This window comes from Diadema antillarum, unplaced genomic scaffold (genome assembly GCF_040938485.1).
Source record: "Diadema antillarum isolate AM-2024a unplaced genomic scaffold, OU_Dant_1.0 seq00000009_RagTag, whole genome shotgun sequence".
NCBI lineage: Eukaryota > Metazoa > Echinodermata > Echinoidea > Diadematoida > Diadematidae > Diadema > Diadema antillarum.
This window is the reverse complement of record NW_027271131.1, coordinates 555268-575258: the sequence shown is the minus strand read 5'-3', so window position 1 is coordinate 575258 and position 19991 is coordinate 555268. Positions and strand designations below refer to the sequence as shown.

At 39.8% G+C, this 19991-nt stretch overlaps 1 protein-coding gene across 1 annotated transcript in view; it reads right to left on the bottom strand.

Moving 5' to 3' along the window:
• Positions 1-19629, bottom strand: part of LOC139725032 (exocyst complex component 1-like) — a 34088-nt gene extending 14459 nt beyond the window's left edge. Inside the window, exons 1-14 of the mRNA XM_071636121.1 lie at positions 19580-19629; positions 17926-18106; positions 17190-17317; positions 16405-16500; positions 15443-15512; positions 14494-14681; positions 13840-13965; positions 12265-12499; positions 9619-9728; positions 8943-9092; positions 7570-7827; positions 6743-6841; positions 4873-4949; positions 972-1007 (exon numbers count right to left, since the gene is read on the bottom strand). Coding sequence (XP_071492222.1) covers positions 972-1007; positions 4873-4949; positions 6743-6841; positions 7570-7827; positions 8943-9092; positions 9619-9728; positions 12265-12499; positions 13840-13965; positions 14494-14681; positions 15443-15512; positions 16405-16500; positions 17190-17317; positions 17926-18049 — 1697 coding nt within the window. The 5' untranslated portion in view covers positions 18050-18106; positions 19580-19629. The remainder of the gene's footprint in view (positions 1-971; positions 1008-4872; positions 4950-6742; positions 6842-7569; positions 7828-8942; positions 9093-9618; positions 9729-12264; positions 12500-13839; positions 13966-14493; positions 14682-15442; positions 15513-16404; positions 16501-17189; positions 17318-17925; positions 18107-19579) is intronic.
• Positions 19630-19991: the final 362 nt, after the last annotated feature.

Genomic DNA, 19991 nt, shown 5'->3' with positions numbered 1-19991 from the left:
AAGTAGTTGCATCACTGTATCTAGAGTACTTTTGCTCTCCTTTGGGGTTACTTACTTACTAAATGTTCACTATTTTTTTCTCTAAATGTATTTTCAACTTCAAATTGTTTACTCTGCCAATTTTTTTCCCAAGAATGTTGCATTTTGAAAAAAAAAAACATTTGACAAGAAGAAGCATGACAAAAATATGAAAAACAAAACAAAAGGAAAAGTGTTTTGCTAGTGCAAGTGTGAAAGTGGCATTAACAACTTACATGGTGATTTTGTAAATAGGTGTCGAGAAAAAATTACCCACATAATGAGCAATTTTGAAACAGTTCATGGGCTTGACTTTCAAAAATGCTGGTGTTGTGATTGTTGTTACAGCAACAGCAATTAGCTTGCAAAACTTTAAAGCATTCAGTCTTACAGATGACCTAAACACTAACTTTAATCACTTTCTCATGGGAGAGAATGCTTTAGAAAATCACATCAACCCTCAATATCTGCTCATTTTGGTGTTTTTTTTTATATCATGCTTGGCTGTGTCTTTGGCACAACATCTCACTGTTCAAACAACAGCTCACAATGCATGCCCACTTGACTGCGTGCAAGTCGGTTTCTTTCAAGTCATTATTTGGGCAACATCAATCACACCACACTTCATTTGTCTGAGGTACAATCATTCAAACATGAACAAACATTGAAAAAACAACACCAACAACAACAGAAACATGGGCATGTGCTGTGATGTTGATATAACTGGAACATAGCAAGTGTGGAAGCAATATGAGCTTCAAAGAACCGAGTTCATGTATCCAATTTGTATGTTAAAAACGTGTTACGCAAATCATATTGATGACGTGATATGAAATATGATGGTGCTGTCGATTTATGTGAAATCTGAACAGTAGTGTTTTGCTGCGGGGAATAAATAATTCAGAGAAAGTGACAGATGTGGTAAAACTGCAAATAACTGCATAATATCTTACCTGAGCTCAGGGTTTAATGCACATCCCTTCTTTTCCCTAGGGACAGGAATAAGTCGAAGGTGATCACAAAATTGATCCAAATCATTCATGCAATCAGTGTAGCGAGTGATGGGAAGAAAAGCAAATGAAATCACAAAGGACTTGAGGCAAATGAACAAAACTTTTGGAGGGTAAATAATGAGTTGAGGAAGAAAAAAAGTTGTTAATTCTTTCAAAGGGGAAAACATATAATATGAGAAGTTTGTAGGGAAAAAAAAGGAACGCTGACTAGCAAAACAAGAAATATTTAATACTGTCCAATGACAGAATCATTTGAAGTTCAATCATCAAATGAAATCACAGTTCCTTAACTTTGTCTCATATCAAAAAATCAAGCTGCATGAAATATATGACATGTGTAGTACACTACCCTCTACTCTCAGAGTATAACATATGTACACATCTTATGAATTCATTCATTACATTGAAGGATATGTTTTACAATGTTTCTATCGACTATTCTCCCTGTCCCATCAAAAACACAACTAGAAATGTCGCTATGGCGACTGGTATGCCTCCGCCATAATGCATGATTCTCCTAATAGGTCTATAGTACATGTGGACAATGTGTGATTACATTTTCACAAAATTGGCAAAATATCAAAATGACATGTTTGTCACAAATGTATTGAATGCTTACCTTCCTTGACCTATGTTTAATTGGATGAATAGGAGAGCATGTATTTGGGGATTTAAGAACTTTAACTTGACTTTGACCATTTCATAAGTTTATGCACCGAGTAATTTTCAAGGTATGGAGAAAAAGCGCAATTTCTGTATTGAACAGTAAATTGTTATCATTTTCATCTGGCCTTTGATATATAAGAGAAGCACTGTCAGGCAGAACATACATAAATTCAGCATGTACTAAGTTTCAAGATAACTTGAGCCACTTCCGAGATATGGAGAAAAAAGTAAGTTCAGCACTTTCACTTGATCTTTGACCTTTTGACCTTTAACCTTCTTGGCAACAAAAAAATCCCAGAGAATCTCTATTGGGTTAGACATGCATACATGAAGTTTAAAGAAACATATATCCTGCTGGCATTGCATAAATATAAGGAAAATAGTAAGATTTTGAAGTATTGCCCTTGACCTTTGACCCCTGACCTTTGACCCCATGAACCCTAAATTCCCTAGATAACCACTGCCAGTCAGTAGATGCATATACACTATGTTCCATGAAGATACCTTGAACAATTTCCAAGATACAGAGAAAAAAGTGAAATTTTAACATTTTACTTGACCTTTTGACCTTTGACCTTTTGAGCTCATGACCCCAAACTTTCACCAGAGAATCTTAATTGGGTAGTACATGTATACACTAAGTTTCAAGAAAATATCTTCAGGCATTGCATAGATATGGGGGAAATAGTAAAATTTTAAGCATTTGACCTTGACCTTTTGACCTTTGACCTTGAGCATGTGCACCCAAAAGTTGATAGGCACAACTTCACCCCCTAATACACATACATGCCAAGTTTCATTAGGATACCTCAAAAGGTTTTGGTAGTTACCCTGTCCACAAAATTCATTACGGACGGACGGAAGGACGGACGGACGGAAGGACGGACGGACGGACGGACGGAAGGACGGACGGACGGACGGACGGACAACCCGAAAACATAATGCCTCCTGCACCACTTCGTGGCGGAGGCATAAAAACAACCCTAAACTAAAATTACAAAATCAACATTGATTACACAGAATACAAAAAAACTAAGGACAAAAATACTTCATTTTCTGAAATATTTCAGACTTCAACTTTGTCTTTGATGACATCAGTTTAAGACATAGTGAATGTAGCACGAAGGCAATGAAATTACAAAAACAATTTAATGATATTTGGGCAATATCTGACGAGATTTGATCATTTGAATATGGTTTCTAAGCCATCTTATATGATGATTCATTGCTATGATGAAGAAATAGACTTGGTCAAGTGACAGTGATTTTCAGTGAATTAAATTTCATCCACTGTCAAAAGACATAAGATATATGCTCCATATGTATTGTGGATATATTTCACATTTGATGTTCTCCACGACCTGAGAAGTTGATTACTTTATGCAAATTCAAGACAAATTGTGTTTTGGCAATGTTTGACCACAACTACCACAAAAATTCCTGTGGTAAGCAGTCACAATGTTACGACTTTTTTGTACTTGTAATATCCCTCACACTGAATTGAATTGAATCGAATTGATATTGAAATCATTGCTCAAATTTGATCTAACTTAATTGAAAAATATTCTTACTAAACTGGCACTTAGAAATCTTCAATTTTAAAAATTTCAGATATCTATAAACATCTTTTCTCATATATGATATTTTCCATAAAATGTTGGAACAGTGGAAAAGGAAATACAAAATTGTATTTCCATACAATAATTGTATTTCCATACAATAATTGTATTTCCATACAATACACAGTTTTGATACACTAAGTGGCAGATGTCAAGATAATACAATGTAAGCAAGAGGTACATCAGAACTTGCAAAAAAAAGTTCAATTAGTCACTCAAGGGAAAGGAAATATGGAAAGGAGTGTGTCTCACACCATTGTAATTAGTGATTTATCTTTGGTTCGAGATTTCCTGAGATTAATTGGGGTCAGAAAGAGATGGTATCAACATTTATAATACTTCCAGGAAGGAGAGAGGGGAATCAGTTGTAAAGCTAGCAGTTTGGGGTTAGTTCACATCAAGGGACATTGTTAGTTTGACATGGTACCTTGACATGGTACCCTGAGGTGATACCTTGAGGTTAGCGTGGAGAGAGGGAAGGGGAGGGAGAAGCTTGACATGTGCAGGGATCATCCTCGTGAGAAAAGACGAAATCTCTTCTCCATATGATGGAGAGAAAATTAAATATAATCTGATTCTTTCTGGCAGAGCAAACAGCACACCACTGTGAGTGGGCAGCGTGCTAAGTGAGGGAAGTGATTGACTCATAGAGGCTGGGCACCCAACAACAACTTGTGGCTGCCATGGATAATTACTACAAATCACAGATTCCTCTTGAACAGTAAACTGTGATGTGACCGGATCTTTTATGTAGATATTTATGTATGTGTGTACTGCGTGAAAGTGAAATGGACCTGCTTCATTTCTGCACAGTGTGTATTCTGATACTTTTCCTCTTATGTGCTGAAGCATGCAGAAAGGAAAAGAAAAAAAAAAGATAAAATACCATCCCTTCTCCTTTTTTTCCATTAGTCTTGATTCAAGCCTTAATCTCAAGTTTCTACACAGAACCATGTGACTCTGCAGCATAGGTATTTCACATGCGGTTGTGAAACAGGACACAAAGTAGTAGCAGATTGCAGATTGTTTGCAAAGAATGGGTCAATAATGTGATCTGGACAAGGATGACACTTTAAATTAAAGTACAGTGACATCTGACATTTGACAATCACAGATTTGCCTACACTCGAGTAAGCCCATCTACATCTCATGTAGCAATCCTGGGCAAAGTATCATGAAAATCCACCCAAGGTTCTTTTTACATCATATTAATTAGATCTGGGGAGGAATGAACGAACTGATGAACAACCTGAAACATGATTCTTTCAGCCACATCTGGGACAGGGCATGGGAGAAAAAAATGACCAAAAAAGAAGAGCCTTTGTGCTAAACTAAACTAAACAGTCCTGTGCAGAGGATGGGGGTAGTGCCTTGTGCTAGGATACAGCAGGAACCTCAAACCAACATCCTTGCCACCCTGTTGGCACAAGACGCTGGCAGGAGTGCTTGCTAGACAGACTGGGTCATAGACCAGACTAAGGTTGGGTGTGTTCAGGTTAACTAATTGCACCCTTGACCATTGACTGAAGTGCTATGTAATTATATTGACGCCTTACTCTGGTCCGACTTGCTTCCTCTGTCTGCTGAACATGCCCCCATCAACTTGGTCAGCCATTGGGAAGTATTCTGCATCCTTTATGGTGGAAAGGGAGACAGAGAGGGAGAAGAGAAATCATATTTAAGGGCTGTACACTAACCTATTTTTACTATCGGTCCAAACCTTAAATTTACTGGTCCTGGGTTTTGTTTTTTTTTGTGTGTGTGTTTTTTTTTTTTCAACTGGCCCCTACAATGTAATTTCTATTTTACCTGTCATGTCAGACCAGTAAATTTAGCAATCCCTTAAAAGTTGCTGGTCCGACAGTGATTTTTACTGGTCTGGGACCGTCAGACCAGTGCCAGTGTGCAGCGTTGCACATTTAATCATCCTGATTTGACTTAAATCTTACAAATATTGAAAGAAGAAAGGAGAAAATACCAATGGAAAAAATAGAATTAACTAAAACCATAGGCAAACACAAATAGAGATCATAGACCTGTAAAAAAAAAAAGAAAGAATCTCACACTGAAATGAAATACAAATAGGAATAAGATAGACAATGCAAATCTTCCAATGATCATCACACATTTGGAGTCTAAAGTTAATTCACATTCATTTCAGCTTGTACAGCATTTCCCTTAACATACTTGTTGTTGTTTTTTTTCTCTAAGTTGTGGTGAGATGTAGACTCAGGTTAACTATCAAATCCGTACTATTCATGAAAAAAAAAAAAATATCTGTTAACAAACCTGACAATAGCAAAGAAGGACGTATGATAAAGGAAGACAAGAAGTATATTTCAGTCAATTTCAAATTCCTACAGACAGAGCAATATCTCTGAAATGTAAGTTCCCCACAGTGTAAAGCCCAGGATATAAAAGGTATTATATACCTCATTTCTAGAATCCTCTCATCTGATTGGTTAAAAGGGGAGTCATGAAAATAACTGTGCCCTATTTTTGAGTTACTGTGACCGGGGCCCGGGCACAGTTAGTAAATAGGTTTGGAGACGGTCGCGACCCCATACACATAGATCGCTCATATTTACGCACCAATGATACGACCGCCGCGCATTCAATCAGCGTGCTGTAAAAGAGACTAGCGGACTGGTTTGGAGACAGTCGCAACCCCGTTACTTTGTTACGGTAGTACATGTACACTGTACATATAGATGATCACTGTGTACGCACCAATGATATGACCGCCGCACTGTCGATCAGCATTGATTACGAGTGCTGTAAAAGAGACTAGAATCTATATTTTCGGTATCTATATTTCGGAATCTATATTTTCGGTATATAAAACAAATAATGACTGCTTGATATTCGGGGGTACAGTTAAAATTATGTAGGCTCTCGGTGATGTGAAAACCATAACCATGCCCTCAGCTTCGTTTCGGGCATAGTTGCGGTTTTCACATCACCTTGGGCCCATAATTTTAACTGTGCCCCTCATAGCAGTCATTATTTGTATACTGTAAAGAGGGGGTTAATTGTTAGGCAATCACAACACCACTATGTAGTTTGACACAAATCAGAAACTAGAGAAACCTGAGTAGGCAATCTTTAGACAATCAACAACATACAGTCATTATATCTTTAATCTTTTAAATAAATTTGCACGAGCATATAATCTCTGATTGCGTGTGATGTTGAATAGGAACATGGCATACAGTACATGGAAGATGTAAACAAAACAAACAAAATATGCATACAATTATGTAAAATAATGGCACAAATGCCAATGGAGTTTTTGCTCCTTGCAAGGTAAATGTTAGAGCAAAGCTTGCATACTGATATGTAAAATTACAAGTCTTTCTATTTCACATCCCGGCTGAAGAATGCCCCCCTTCCCCCTGACAAGTCTCCCTGTTCCAATTTACTCACTGTTCCTTCCAGGTCCAGCCCATAACCAAAGAACTTGGTGCAGAAATCCTGCTCAGCATTGCACATGGGTTGAATCTCATTCAGTAGCTGTGTGAATACCTTGTGGAGGAAAATGATAAACAAGAAGACATACATAATGATTCATTTATTACATGACCAACTCCTCCTTGCTTTTTTCCAAAGCCTGCATACACAATCTAGCTTTATCTTGTCCATTCTATTTATTTGAAAAAAACATCTAATTATGGCGTAACATCAAAATTTTAGAAATTACATAAAGTCTATATAACCTGGGTAGCCTCTTCAGTGTGACAGAATTGAGCTTAGTGAAGGCCCTGTAGACTATATCAATTTTATCCTGTCATTGCAAGATACCCATTTTTACATCTTGAAAGTGGTTGAGACATTTCTGTCTTTAAATACGATTGAACTGGATAGGATTTAAATTCAACTTAAAATGAATTAAAGTTTGAAAAGATTGAAAGGAAGCAGTGAGACCATGAAGTTATGTGAACACATGGACCATAACACTGAACAGAGACCTCAAAATTGCACATCAACTGCATAGCAGTGCGGTTTCGATGATTCTTACGGCACATCCAAAATTGTAACATTCAATTTGCAGTTTTCAATGTTGACCCGCATGCGGAACATCTGAGAGCATTTAAGTGGTTAAATATAATAACTTACATAAACATACCTCTCAACAATTGTAATGTCTCTTTGAATCTGTAGTTCCAGTGTCTTATCCAACCCATCACAATGCTCCAATTAAAGAAAAGATTAAAAGGGTGTAGTTGGACTGTGACAATGATGGGAACACTTACCATGTCAAATCTTTGTTTGTCGCTGAGATCAGACTCTGTAGCCCGGAGCCCCGCGGAGAATTCCTGCAGGGAGGGGGCGCTCTTGATCCCCTTGGTCCCCATTCTCGGGGGGTCGGGCGTGGCACTTCCCTTGTCCCCCTTGGAGCCAAACTTCTTTGTCTCGGCTGCCTTGGCCTTTGAAAGGATCACATGTCGGGCTCTCTCGTAGAAGTCTTTGAGCTCCCGCTCGTAGACTTTCTTCAAGTTGTCTGTATAGATCTGAAATAATTCATAAGAGACATCAATATCATAACTCTCACAAACACAGTGTAAAAGCATGTATATAACTCTAAAGATATGTTAAAATATAGCAACCATGAATAAAGTGCAAAATTGGAGGTAAAAAAATTTTGGTTTGAACAAACTTGTTAAAATCAAAGTGACGTATCTGAGACTTCTTAGAGAAACTAGACACAGTGTTCAGGAAGACAAAAGTTAAAGGTGCATAGTCCCGGTAGTGTACAGGCTGCTGTTGATGATACTGCCTATCACCATTAGCATTGATACAAAGATTACCAAAGCTGAGCTGTCATCAAGAGTAAAGTGCGTAGGTGTTGCTAAGTAACATTGTCTTTGTTGTCGTCTCTGCGCATCGCACAGTCTGTAGTAGTGCCAGGGTGCATGCATATGTGCTTCTTATTATGACATCACAAAAGAAGTTTGCTGAAGCTGTCATTCCCCTCAGCCGAATCATGAGCCAAACTGTGATCGGACCACTGACTATAGTGAATCGGACTTCTTCGGACTCGGGGAAGTGGGCCACAGCGTAAGCACTAAAGAGGAGTCAATAGCGTAGGTCTCTATAGGAAACTCGCTCCGGCGCCCGAGTACGCATTTGACTAAAACACTGGGACCATGCACCTTTAGGATAACTCTTCCCGTGACACTATTATTACGATGCAATGGGTGCCCACTCACTGTCAAAAACATTCACAATGACGTTACCACCATATTCGTAACATAACGCGGGGATGTTGCTACAAAAGCCACACTTGAAAATTTCGACAGGTTTCTTGAAGATTCTTGGATTTGAGGTAGTAGTAGATCTTATTGTTTATGTTTTTGTGAAGGTCAAGCTCAGTCCACAGACTTTGACATAGATACGCAGTGTGATGGATCACACTGCAAAATGAGGAATGTTCATGTGCATTTCAATTCTACCAATTTTAAGAGAGCTAAGATTCGAAAAAAATCAAACACACACAAAAGTTCTTATCTACACTATATGCATTGAATGCCAGAGACACTTCGCATAAACGCTCCTGCCGCGAAAAAGACCGTCTGCTCCAATTCGCGAAAATTTCATGCCACAAAAATATCATGTTTTACAGTACCTTTCCCAGCTGGAGGAAGCTGGTTCTGTCAGCCTTCCGTAGCCACTGCATGAGCTCGGCGTAGGGGATTAGGTCTCGGTGGAAGGTGTGGTGCTTCGGCAGGGTGAGACGGGAGCTCAAGGTGTTCATCATCTCGCTCATGTCTGCACCCTAGAGGAAACAACAAAAACAACAACAATGACATGGACACTAATGACGACTGACTGATGCAAAAAGGCATTCATACATTTGTCTTTTTCAACCTCTGTGTTTGTAACCTTCTGGCTTGCAACCAATCACCACTTCGGGATCAGATTATGTTCAGTTTAATCTAAGTAGAAGGCTGTTCTAGAGAGAATCAGTGATGTCACTGAATATACACTTTCATTTCACACTTTCAAAATACATGTTGTTTTGAGAACAGCTTTAAGAACCACATGGTGATATGGTGCTATCTACATGTATTAAGGAAACAAATGCTATTTTCGTCATTATCATAATTACTATCATCATTAATAATGATTTCATATAGATCTACACACTACTTGGCTCTACATTTCATGATGCACAGATTACTCTGTCCTTGGTTTCAGTGTATTACAATAATTTTCTGTGGCTATACACTCCTGTAAGAGGTTGACATCGATCGAGTGCCCACCACCCCCAATCCCAACTGATCCTGTTGCCATAACGATACCTGCTGGATGAAGATGTTGTTGAGGTGGATGGCAAGTCTCTGGGCAAACTTCTCCTGGAGATTGGTGAGCAGCTCTCTCTGCTCCACCACGGCTCGCATCTTCCCCATGCCTGATGACAAGGAGAGGGTACAGAAGACAGACACAAGTCTTATTAACCATTTGTGTGCCATGCTTATTTCCTGACCATAGGTTTGTGTATGAAATTTGTGCATATTTAAATTATTGGCATAGAAAGATTAAATGGAAAAGAGACCTAGGATTCAAGAAGGTACATGGACATATGGTCACCCACCTGCCATGATCTGAATGTCCAAATAAAACCAATTTGATCAGTGAGTCAAAAAGTGGTTGAAATACTGTGTACACCATATATTTAGCGAGCCTAATTCTTCACAAATTGGAACTTCACAACAATTCGTAAGTGGTTAAATTCGCAAACGTGGAGTACAGTACTGAACTAAGAGAAATACATGCGTGCACATGCACATTCATGTCGGGATCAGAGTTGACATTTTCGTCTGTTTTTGAATTTGTTAATAGCACTTGACTCATGAAATTTAGGAATAAAAACATCGCGAAATATTTGGTGTATACAGTAATATCACTGTGAATTTGTCTTTTGATCATGATTCAGCCATTGTCCTTAGCTGGTTCCATCTCCTATGCATGAATCTTTCAAAGACAAAGTTTGCTTTCTAGCTAGGTGCGGAAACTTGCATGTAAATATGTGATCTATTCTTATTGACAGTTAACTAGCTTTACATCGACCTTTGAAATGATGATGCCGATGATCATCATGCCATCAAACAGCCCCCTCTTGAATATTAGGTCTGTGTACCTTTACGATACACATTAGCTATCCACACTGTTTTCATACCCGTAATGACTTTGATTACTTGGTGGTGAGCAAACACGTCAAATTGTATTCCACCAGCACAATAAGATACTGACATAAAAAACAGGATTCAACAGATTGATATTTGTATAAGAAAAGTCTTGTAATTTAAGATTTGGGGGTTCCTGCCAATGATACATTTTTTTCATTTTAAATGATATATTATCATCAGACATTGTTCATGTGCACAAGTATCAAGGCTTGGATATTTAGAAAAAGAATCGTTCATGTTCCCTTTTTCCCCCAAGTGTAACCATTGCAAACACATAATCATCGACAACTCAACAGCTTTGCAGGAGAGCTGAGGATGAACTGTAACTTTCATCTTGACTATTAGTACATACACATCTTCAAGAATCCAGCTGGGTGAGAATGATGAGAGCGGCAAACTCTGCAATAATTACAGTGTCAAAAGCCATGAAACAGTCATGATTGTAATGGCCACTGCAAATTGGGGCAACATACATGATAGTTGCAAACATCTTTCTGAGACAATCCCTGAGACTATTCTCACTGAACTGAGACATCAAAATTGCACACAAGTCTGGTTTCCATGATATTCTATACTTAAAAGCACATCAACAGACAGTATCATTCATTATCATCTATATAGGACGTTTTAGCGGCGCATTAAAAACGCATATTGCAGTCCGCTCAATTTTTACCGTTCAATATCAGAGCATATTGAACGAAACGCATAGGCCAACGTATTAATTCACCATAGGTTACCGTTGTTATTTGCCGTTCGTGATCACACCATATTCAATTCTGTCTCGTCTATTGCGCGAGCGCTTGCTGAATGCGCAATCGCTTGCTACTAGTGCGCGTCAGTTTGTTACAATTCACAAGCGCACAAACATCTTGCTAGTCGTTTGTTTCATACGCAGTTTTAGGGGCTTCCCCTTTTCAGCGCTGGGATGTGACTTAGTGCCGAGTCAACTTCCAAGACGAGTAGAAGCCGGGTATTTTGTGCAGTTTAAGCTTGCTTTACTTGATTGTATAGATGATAATAATTATATTGGATGGCCTTGATTCATGGAATACCAGGGAATATTGCACTCGTTAGGGTCAATATTGCACTCATCTTCGATTCGTGCAATATTGGCCCTAACTCGTGCAATATTCCCTGGTATCCCATTCATAGCCATCCAATATAATATAAATATCATTTGGAATTTGCTTGCTGTAAGTGTATCCATTGAATTGGTCTACCAAGAAACTTGTCTGGCTGATCCGATATGCCAGGATGATGGGTCAGTTTGGAATATTTATAGATCACAGTATGAAGTGATTTAGACCTCACCATCAGTGGTGGGTAGGTAGATTGTTACATGCTCATCCATTATGCCACAAAATAGTATTTCCCAACAAGCTCCATGTAATTCACTCTTGAGTGGAAGATTGATGGATACTACCACAGCCCAATTTGTTGATTATCGATAATACGATTGCAAAACATTATATAGCAACCACGATCAGACATGTTCTCAGATTCAAACACTGTTGCTGTATCTTTTCGGCTAACATTTCTCATTTCTGTTGTTCACCCAACTGAAATTGAGTGATCACAGCATCATTTCACACTACTTCTTACGCATGTGTGTCCATTTTAGACCAAAAATCGACAGTTTCTCCAGGCATACGGAATCTATGTTTTACCTTTAGCGATGGTAACTGTAATTATCACACCTCTCAATAACTGTAATGTCTTTAATATGACAAATGGCACAGGGATTCTGGGGTAAATCACCTGGAAGGAGCTCAGCATCCATCTTCTCCTGGAGCGTCTGGGCTGCGGCCGTACACTCCATGATACCGGCGGGTGAGCCCAGACTCCGGTCCAGCAGGGCCAGCTGCTGCTTGTGGGGCATGTCCAGCTTCCTCATGAGGGTCTCCAGCGCCTCCTGCAGCTGGCTGTGGCTGTGGCTCTGGATCTGGATCATCGAGTCCTTCTGCTCCATGATCTCCATGTGCACCCGCACTCCCTGGGGGTCAAAGGTCATGAGCAAGAGGAAGATTAGTTTTTACAAAAATATGGGAGAGAAGGATAGGGAGAAACAGGGAGGCAAAGACATGGGAGGGGGGAACAAGATGAAAAAGAGAAGTGGGAGGAGTTGAAGGGAAAGGTTGAAGGGAAGAAAAGGAGGAGGAGGGGATGGGGAGGAGGAGGAGGAGGAGGAGAAGGAGGAGGAGGAGGAGGAGGAGGAGGAGGAGGAGGAGGGAGAGGAGGAGGAGGAGGAGGAGGAGGAGGAGGAGGAGGGGATGGGGAGGAGGAGGAGGAGGAGGAGGAGGTGGAGGAGGAGAAGGAGGAGAAGGAGGAGGAGGAGGAGGAGGAGGAGGAGGAGAAGGAGGAGGGGAGGAGGAGGAGGAGGAGGAGGAGGAGGGGATGGGGAGGGGGAGGAGGAGGAGGAGGAGGAGGATGGGGAGGAGCCAGGAAGGAAAGTTTCGGAGAAACTCACATGAGAGCAAAAGGAGTTGTGGGAGGAGTAAAGGAAAAGAATGAAGAGAAGAATAGAAAGAGGAAGGGGAGGAGCTGGGTAGGACAGATGAAAGAAACCTACATATAAGAGGAAAAGAGTAGGAGGAGGGAGTGAAAGGAAAAGGATGAAGAGAAGAACAGAAAGAGGATGGGGGAGGGGATGGGAGGGAAAGATGAAAAGAAACACAGCACAGAAAAGAGGAAAAGATAAGAGGGAGGAGTGAATGGAAAGGATGAAGAGCGGAAGGATGGGATGAGGCCAAGAGCGAAAGATGAGGAGAAACCCACACCAGAGGAAAAGGAGTAGCGGGGGTGTAAAGGCAAAGGATGAGGATAGGATGAGAAGGAGGCCATGAGTTAAAGACAAGGATCAGGAAATAAAAAAGCGTTGGGATGAGGAGAAGGGTGTGGATGAGCAAGGTGCAGAAAAGTTAGAGTGGCATTGTATGCACACACACACAACAGAATCAAAGGGGTAGATCAAAGTGCCATAATGAGGGGACAAGATGTTTCATGAAATTATGAGTCAATAGAAGATGGGAGATTATCAGACAGATTGTGAATGAATAGGAAAGAAATATCAGTTTGTAGGGGATGGATGACTCTTTGATGAATGTGACCATTAACACTAATGCTAATCAACATGTGTGTTGTTTTTTTTCTTTTTTTGCTGTTAATGGGACGCAACTGTCAAATCAAACCTAAAAAAAAATACAATAATTCATAAAGCCAATTGGCAAATAAAGCTGTATAATGCTGCAGCAGTTGGACAGATATCTATATGCCTTGGAATTACACAAATTTGTGACTGTATGTACATATGAACTATAAGATGGTCTTTAATACCTCAAGCATCTTGTCATATTCGTCGAGACTGGATTCGACCTTATTGACCTCTCGTAGACTGTCGTCAAGGAGGAACATCAGCCTAGCAACCTCCTGCTGGGACTCGATGATGGAGTGGATGTTGGCCTGGAAGAAGAAATCATCAGTTTGGTACAGATATAATACAGTTCCTTTTAAGTCACATCCATCCATCTTCCTATTTCGGTATCTCCTTCCTGCTGTGGTTTCTAGAGAACACACTTTGCATGGTGGTCAGGGCATAAACATCGAGACAGTTTAGGTAACACAAAGAGGAGAGTCAAATATCTTATTTCTTTAAATCATTAGCAGATTCCAGTCATAGACTTTAGAGGGGTAGGAGGAATACATTAAAAATAAAGTGTAGCAAAACAGCTGAAAACCAAAAAAAAAAAAAAAAAGTACCTCTAAGAATCATTATCCCAGCAAGAGAAGTACTATCATTAAAGAGAGTGATCATTACTATGGGGGAGTGGTAAACACATCCGATAGTTTCTGTACAATTTTTAGAATTAGTCAAAATATGAATAGCACCCCGTCATTCCACTTTACAAAATGCAGCAAGATTGTGCTATTGATACATTCTGTCACACCATTCATCTCGCAGTACAAGGAGCATCTGACACGACTACATACCCCATCAAGAACTGACAGATCATTGGCTAGTCGCTCGATGAATGCCTCGGCGTTGCCGATGGCAAACTCGCACTCGTCCATCATGCGCTCCAAGTCCGCTTCCTCCCTGGTCGAGAGAGCCTGGTAGTCATCGCTGGCGAGATCGTCCTCGGACTGGGCCACCCTGGCTAGGTCGACAGATACATATTCTGGAGACAGAGTGACCATTAAACAGATTGTTTCATTTCCTTAGTAAGTACTGACTAACTGTCACTCACTAATCACTATAACTCATGACACTGACAAGATTGAAACACCTCCTTCAAACACAAATTTTTAGCATAAATCCCTGATATTTATGCTCCATACCTTTCTCTTCTTTTCTCTCTCAATACATGCAAGCATTTCAAGTGCAAAGTGACTGTTCTAAAGCAACATGGAACACATAAGAATAAGGTCAAAGTAGACACAGATTGTTTCCACAGGCAATTACAGTAGAAGAGATAAAAGAAATCATCAATAGACTGTTTATCATACACATTCATCTCACATCTGTTAAGTCTACACCATGACCGTTACAGAGGGCCTCAAATATAAGGGACAAATAGAGGGTAGACTGGATTTCGACTTATAAAATGGAAAGATGATACCAACTAGCCATACAAACTACTGATCAATGTCCATTTATTTGGCGATTCAGGAGAGCATGGCTACAGTTTATTCATGTCTATCAACATTTTATCAATGTTGAAGACTAGTACCAAGTATTCTCAGGCTGGGGCAACTGGGAAATGTGTGTTACGAAAAACTCAGTCCGTCTTCGATGGGCCGAGACACATTGACAAGATTGACAATTGACTATTGGATATTACAAAATTTATACAGATATATTTGTGGATATTTTGTAATGTGTCTCACATGCAGTAAAATGATACCTCCGATTGATAACATTCAGGAACACAAAGCTTACCCTCGAGTAGAGCTGACTTCACGTTGTTGAAATCTGGTTTCTTGAGTTGTTTCAGGTAGCGCTGGCTAAGCTGTAAGAGAAAACAGCAAGTGATTAAATGCAGGTCCTCCTAATCACAGATTTCATCCTTACATACAAGGCATTGTAGTGGTACTTGGAAAGAAAAAATTTACCTGTTTCTTCACCTGGAAATCTGCCTCACACACACACACACATTACAACACTTAAAGCCTTACAATCGTGGGAAGTGGTTTGTGCGGCACGGAGAGGAATGCAACACGCTGCCTCCCCCTGTTCTGTATCAAATGTCGTGACACCGAATGAGAATAGCGCTGGCTCAATGGGTCAGCGAACACACACTGGTCTAAAATTCACCAGACCCAAAATGGCTGTCCAAGCCACGCGAGCTTCCGAAGGGATCCGAATGGACGCACACTCACAGTGTGCATGCGCATGAAGAGAGGCCAAAAGAGTCAAGCGTCTTCTGGCCTCTCTTCCTCCAATCACCGCAGCTCGTGGTCATACTGTTTGTGTATGATGCATACAAACACACACACACACACACACACACACACGTGTCTCAGTGGCAGCATTGTCCCACACGTTTATGGATAGCACTGCAGTCTGGCATTGCGCAATTGTATGCACAAATTTCGTTCGTTTGGAGGAATAACGTACCATTAGGGGTGACGATCGTCCGACTTTAATTGGCACTAAACAAATTAATTCAACAGCCTGTTCAATGTGGTGGTTTTCTAGGAGATGCAAAATTGTAGCAGACATATTTTATTGAAAGCCTTAGCCTGATTTGATTATGACACGAATGCAAAACACACCTTTGACATAATTATACGCTTGCTACACATGCTATGCTCAAGGTAGATAAAGCGATATGTATATGTACTATTATACTTCTTTCATGGCCCTTTACCTTGCAATAAGGAAAAAAAGATGAATTTTACCTTCCATAATGATGATATAAATGCATTTTTCTCAGCAACATTGCTTGCAATCCACTTGTAGACTTTCTCGAAGTGGAGATCAAATTCTGGAACGTCCTGCAACGCCATAAGAAAACAGGGAGTCAAAGTGCTGTGTCCCAATGGTACACTAAATATACTCCTCTTGGGTCACATGTCATCCCTATTCACACCAAAGATTTTATAACCCTTTGTAAAATTTAAATTTCTATGAAGAATAGATTTACGCTGATTTTAAGAAGTATTAGAACATAATGTCCTTGACATATTTTGACAACTCACAAAGATGTTTGCTTGTTTTTATGTGGTTTTTTTTTAACAGAAAATGTGAGATACCTAGAAAAAAAAATGATTTTCACCAATATTTTAGATACACAGTTTTGTCATACAAGTGATATGTATTACCAGCACTTTATTATTTGTGAGGTTTGCTGAAGGCTTCATTGAATAACTGCTTGCATTACACAGGTTTCCCGTGAAGAACCTCTATTGATCATGTAGCTTCTCTTCTCAAAATCTGTCTTGGAAACTGCCAAAATGATGCGAGTTGACACTTTGGCACAGTTTCCCTCTTGTTAAGTAAAACATTTAGGTCAAAACATGTGATAGCAACTGTATGAAAATCAAAACATCTCATGCCTTTTGGTCAAAAGCTAGGTACAAAATTGTGTATGAAACACTGCTGGGATTTTATTCTTGACAAAATCCATGAAACCACTCTTGACATGTCTACATAAGACAGATGAAAACACAAAGATTTCACTCACAATAACTGGATCTTTCCCATCACATATTTTCAGCTCTGCCAGGGGCCATGACTGCCTCTTCTTGAACGCATCTTTGTCTGTCTTCTTTACCTTGTGAAGGAACACCTGGGCGGGCTGATCGGTTGTTACTGAAAGGGAAAAATAATAGTTGGAAATTAGTAAAGATTACATCCTAACAGAATGACCTGGGCCTCATTTTATAAAAGATGTTGGGGTGGCAACTCCTGCTGAAATGGCAACTTCAAATCGCAACAGCCGATCAGGAAGCAAGATTCTTGTTGTTACCATGACAATTGCCATTCCAACAAGAGTTGCCATCATATTAACTTTTCATGAAATGGGACTCTGGTTCACAAACATAATGACCTTAACCCACTTACAAAAATGGCCTTACCACAGCACTGGTTCTTGCAGACATTTGCTTTTGCTACAAAAAAGTCCAGAGATATATGTCATCCACATGAACCTTGAGAAAAGATTACAAACACTATCATAGATATGACTTCTCACTCAGAAACATACTGCATGCCAATAGAATATCTATAATCAAATTTACTTAGTATCTGCAATAAAATTTACTTACTGGTTCACATATGTTTCTGGCTTAAGTCAGTGGAGAACTAGAGTATCAATCTTGGTTTCCTGTCTCACTCCATTCTACTGCTACATTTGACATTATCTTAGCATGTGATTTTATAAATTAAATTGACCCCCTGAAGCACATCAAGTTTCTTACCTGTAGCACACAAGAAGCTGACTTTCTTTTTCTTCCCAGCCTTGGAGACGTGGACAACCCCGATTAACCGCTCATCATTGGGCAGGAAGACATCCCTTTGCAGTGTGTGCCGAATGGCAGTCATCTTGATTTCACTTTATGTGATTTTTCTTCAAAGGGATGACTGTCCAGACCTTTAATGCTTCAATCAAAAATATGATAAAGAATATGCAGGAAACTGTGATCATGGCCAACAATTCTAATGCAAAGTGGTTTGCTTCAAAAACATATGCTATCCCATCACACCACTTGTTGATAGAAAGCAGAACATTTGATTTGGGGATGGGGACTGTGGTGATACTAGAATTAGTTGTTGTTTATGCATATTAAGGGATCAGACAGGTGTTATAGAACTCGCAAAGTGCAAAACAAATTGCTTGACATGTGTTCCTCTCATTTTGCACATAGACTATTTTACCTGGCTATTAGTTAGGCAGGGCTCTACACTAACGGTGGCCCGGTGGCCTGGGGCCACCAAAAAGGAAAGTCGGGCCACCAAATTTTAAAAAAAGGCAAATTTGGTGGCCCACCATGGGCCACCAAAAGTTGTTGAAAAATATGTCAATAAATTTGTAACTTTTTGTGCCGGAAATCAGCAGTTACATTAGTTTACAGGATGGATGAAAAGGATTAAATGAGTGCCTGAGAGTGAGTGTTGCGAGTTTCTTGAGGTTTATTTATGAGTAGATATGTCCAGCTTCCAATTCTTACTATGATAAAACTTGAATATTTGACTCATCAAAAAAAAAAAAAAAACAGGATTTTTAATGTTTTTTATTGTTTTTTTTCGGGACACCAAATTTTTCTCGTGGGCCACCAAAAATTTGAAATTGATGATTTCTGTGGCCCCATCGGGCCACCGAAAAAAAAAAAAAATTAGTGTGGAGCCCTGAATTAGGATATATCACTCTTGCCCCATCATGCCTAAATACTTTACTGATCACTTCTTTACATGTTTACTGTAGCTGTATGAAGACCACACACTGTTTTCACACATTATCTTCAAACTTTAATCTTAAAAAAGCCAATAACACATAATGCAGGTTAGTTTATAGATTGATCTTTGAGTGTCTAGAATCAGACCAGAGACCAGTCTTCTACTTCTGGGGCTGGGCCCACTTGGTAGAATTTACATTTGTGTTAAAACACACGACAAAGTCACAAGTTCACAACTCACTCAAAGAAATCAAAGATATTCTAAGTTGCGGGGCGGGCGGGCGCCAGCAGATACTTGCATATTACCAGTTATAATCTAACGTTAGCATTTTTTTATGTCAGCTCGAGCTGGACCCTGATTAGCCCGACCAACCGCCGAGCGAAGCGACTTCCGCGAGTCCTGTAGCAGAGACAAATGTGTATTTAGCCATAGATTCTAGATAGAGTATATTGAGGCCTTACCTTGGCTTGAGCACTACATGCTTGCATATAGATGGGACCACACATCATAGTACCTTCTTAAAAGTGGTCGCTATCCCCCCGAAAAGTAAACAACATCGTTTATCACACATTTGACACAAAAGAAACACTGTTCAGCATTTGTTGGAAGCCGAGAATGACAATGCAAAAGTTACGCTTAGTAGATCGAATTAAATTTCATGATAAAAGGTAATCATACCTGCTTCCGCATCGTTCGTTCGGAGGCGGAGGTCTTGTATTGGGGGCCCGGTGCTAGTGTGTACGTGTGTGTGTAGTGTGTTACATTCGTACCAATCGTACGTAGCGGGCGCGAGGGAGGCCCAAATTGCCTCGTCAGGGTGGGTTCGTGGGAGCAAGCGGGCTTCAAACACATTCATTCAAAGTGCAAGATGTGGTTACTCATGGACCTGTTAGGTCCATGCATGTATTTAGAACTTATCAATGCCACGAGCGGTTCCTCACCCTACTTTGGTTACTTTTATTTTTCTATACACTCTTCAAGTGACGCATGTTTTTGAAAAAAAAACCAAACAAACAAACAAAGAACATTGTAAACAAAACAGCAGAAATAAAACAAGAACAAATGGGGCGACGACATCTCGGCAAACATC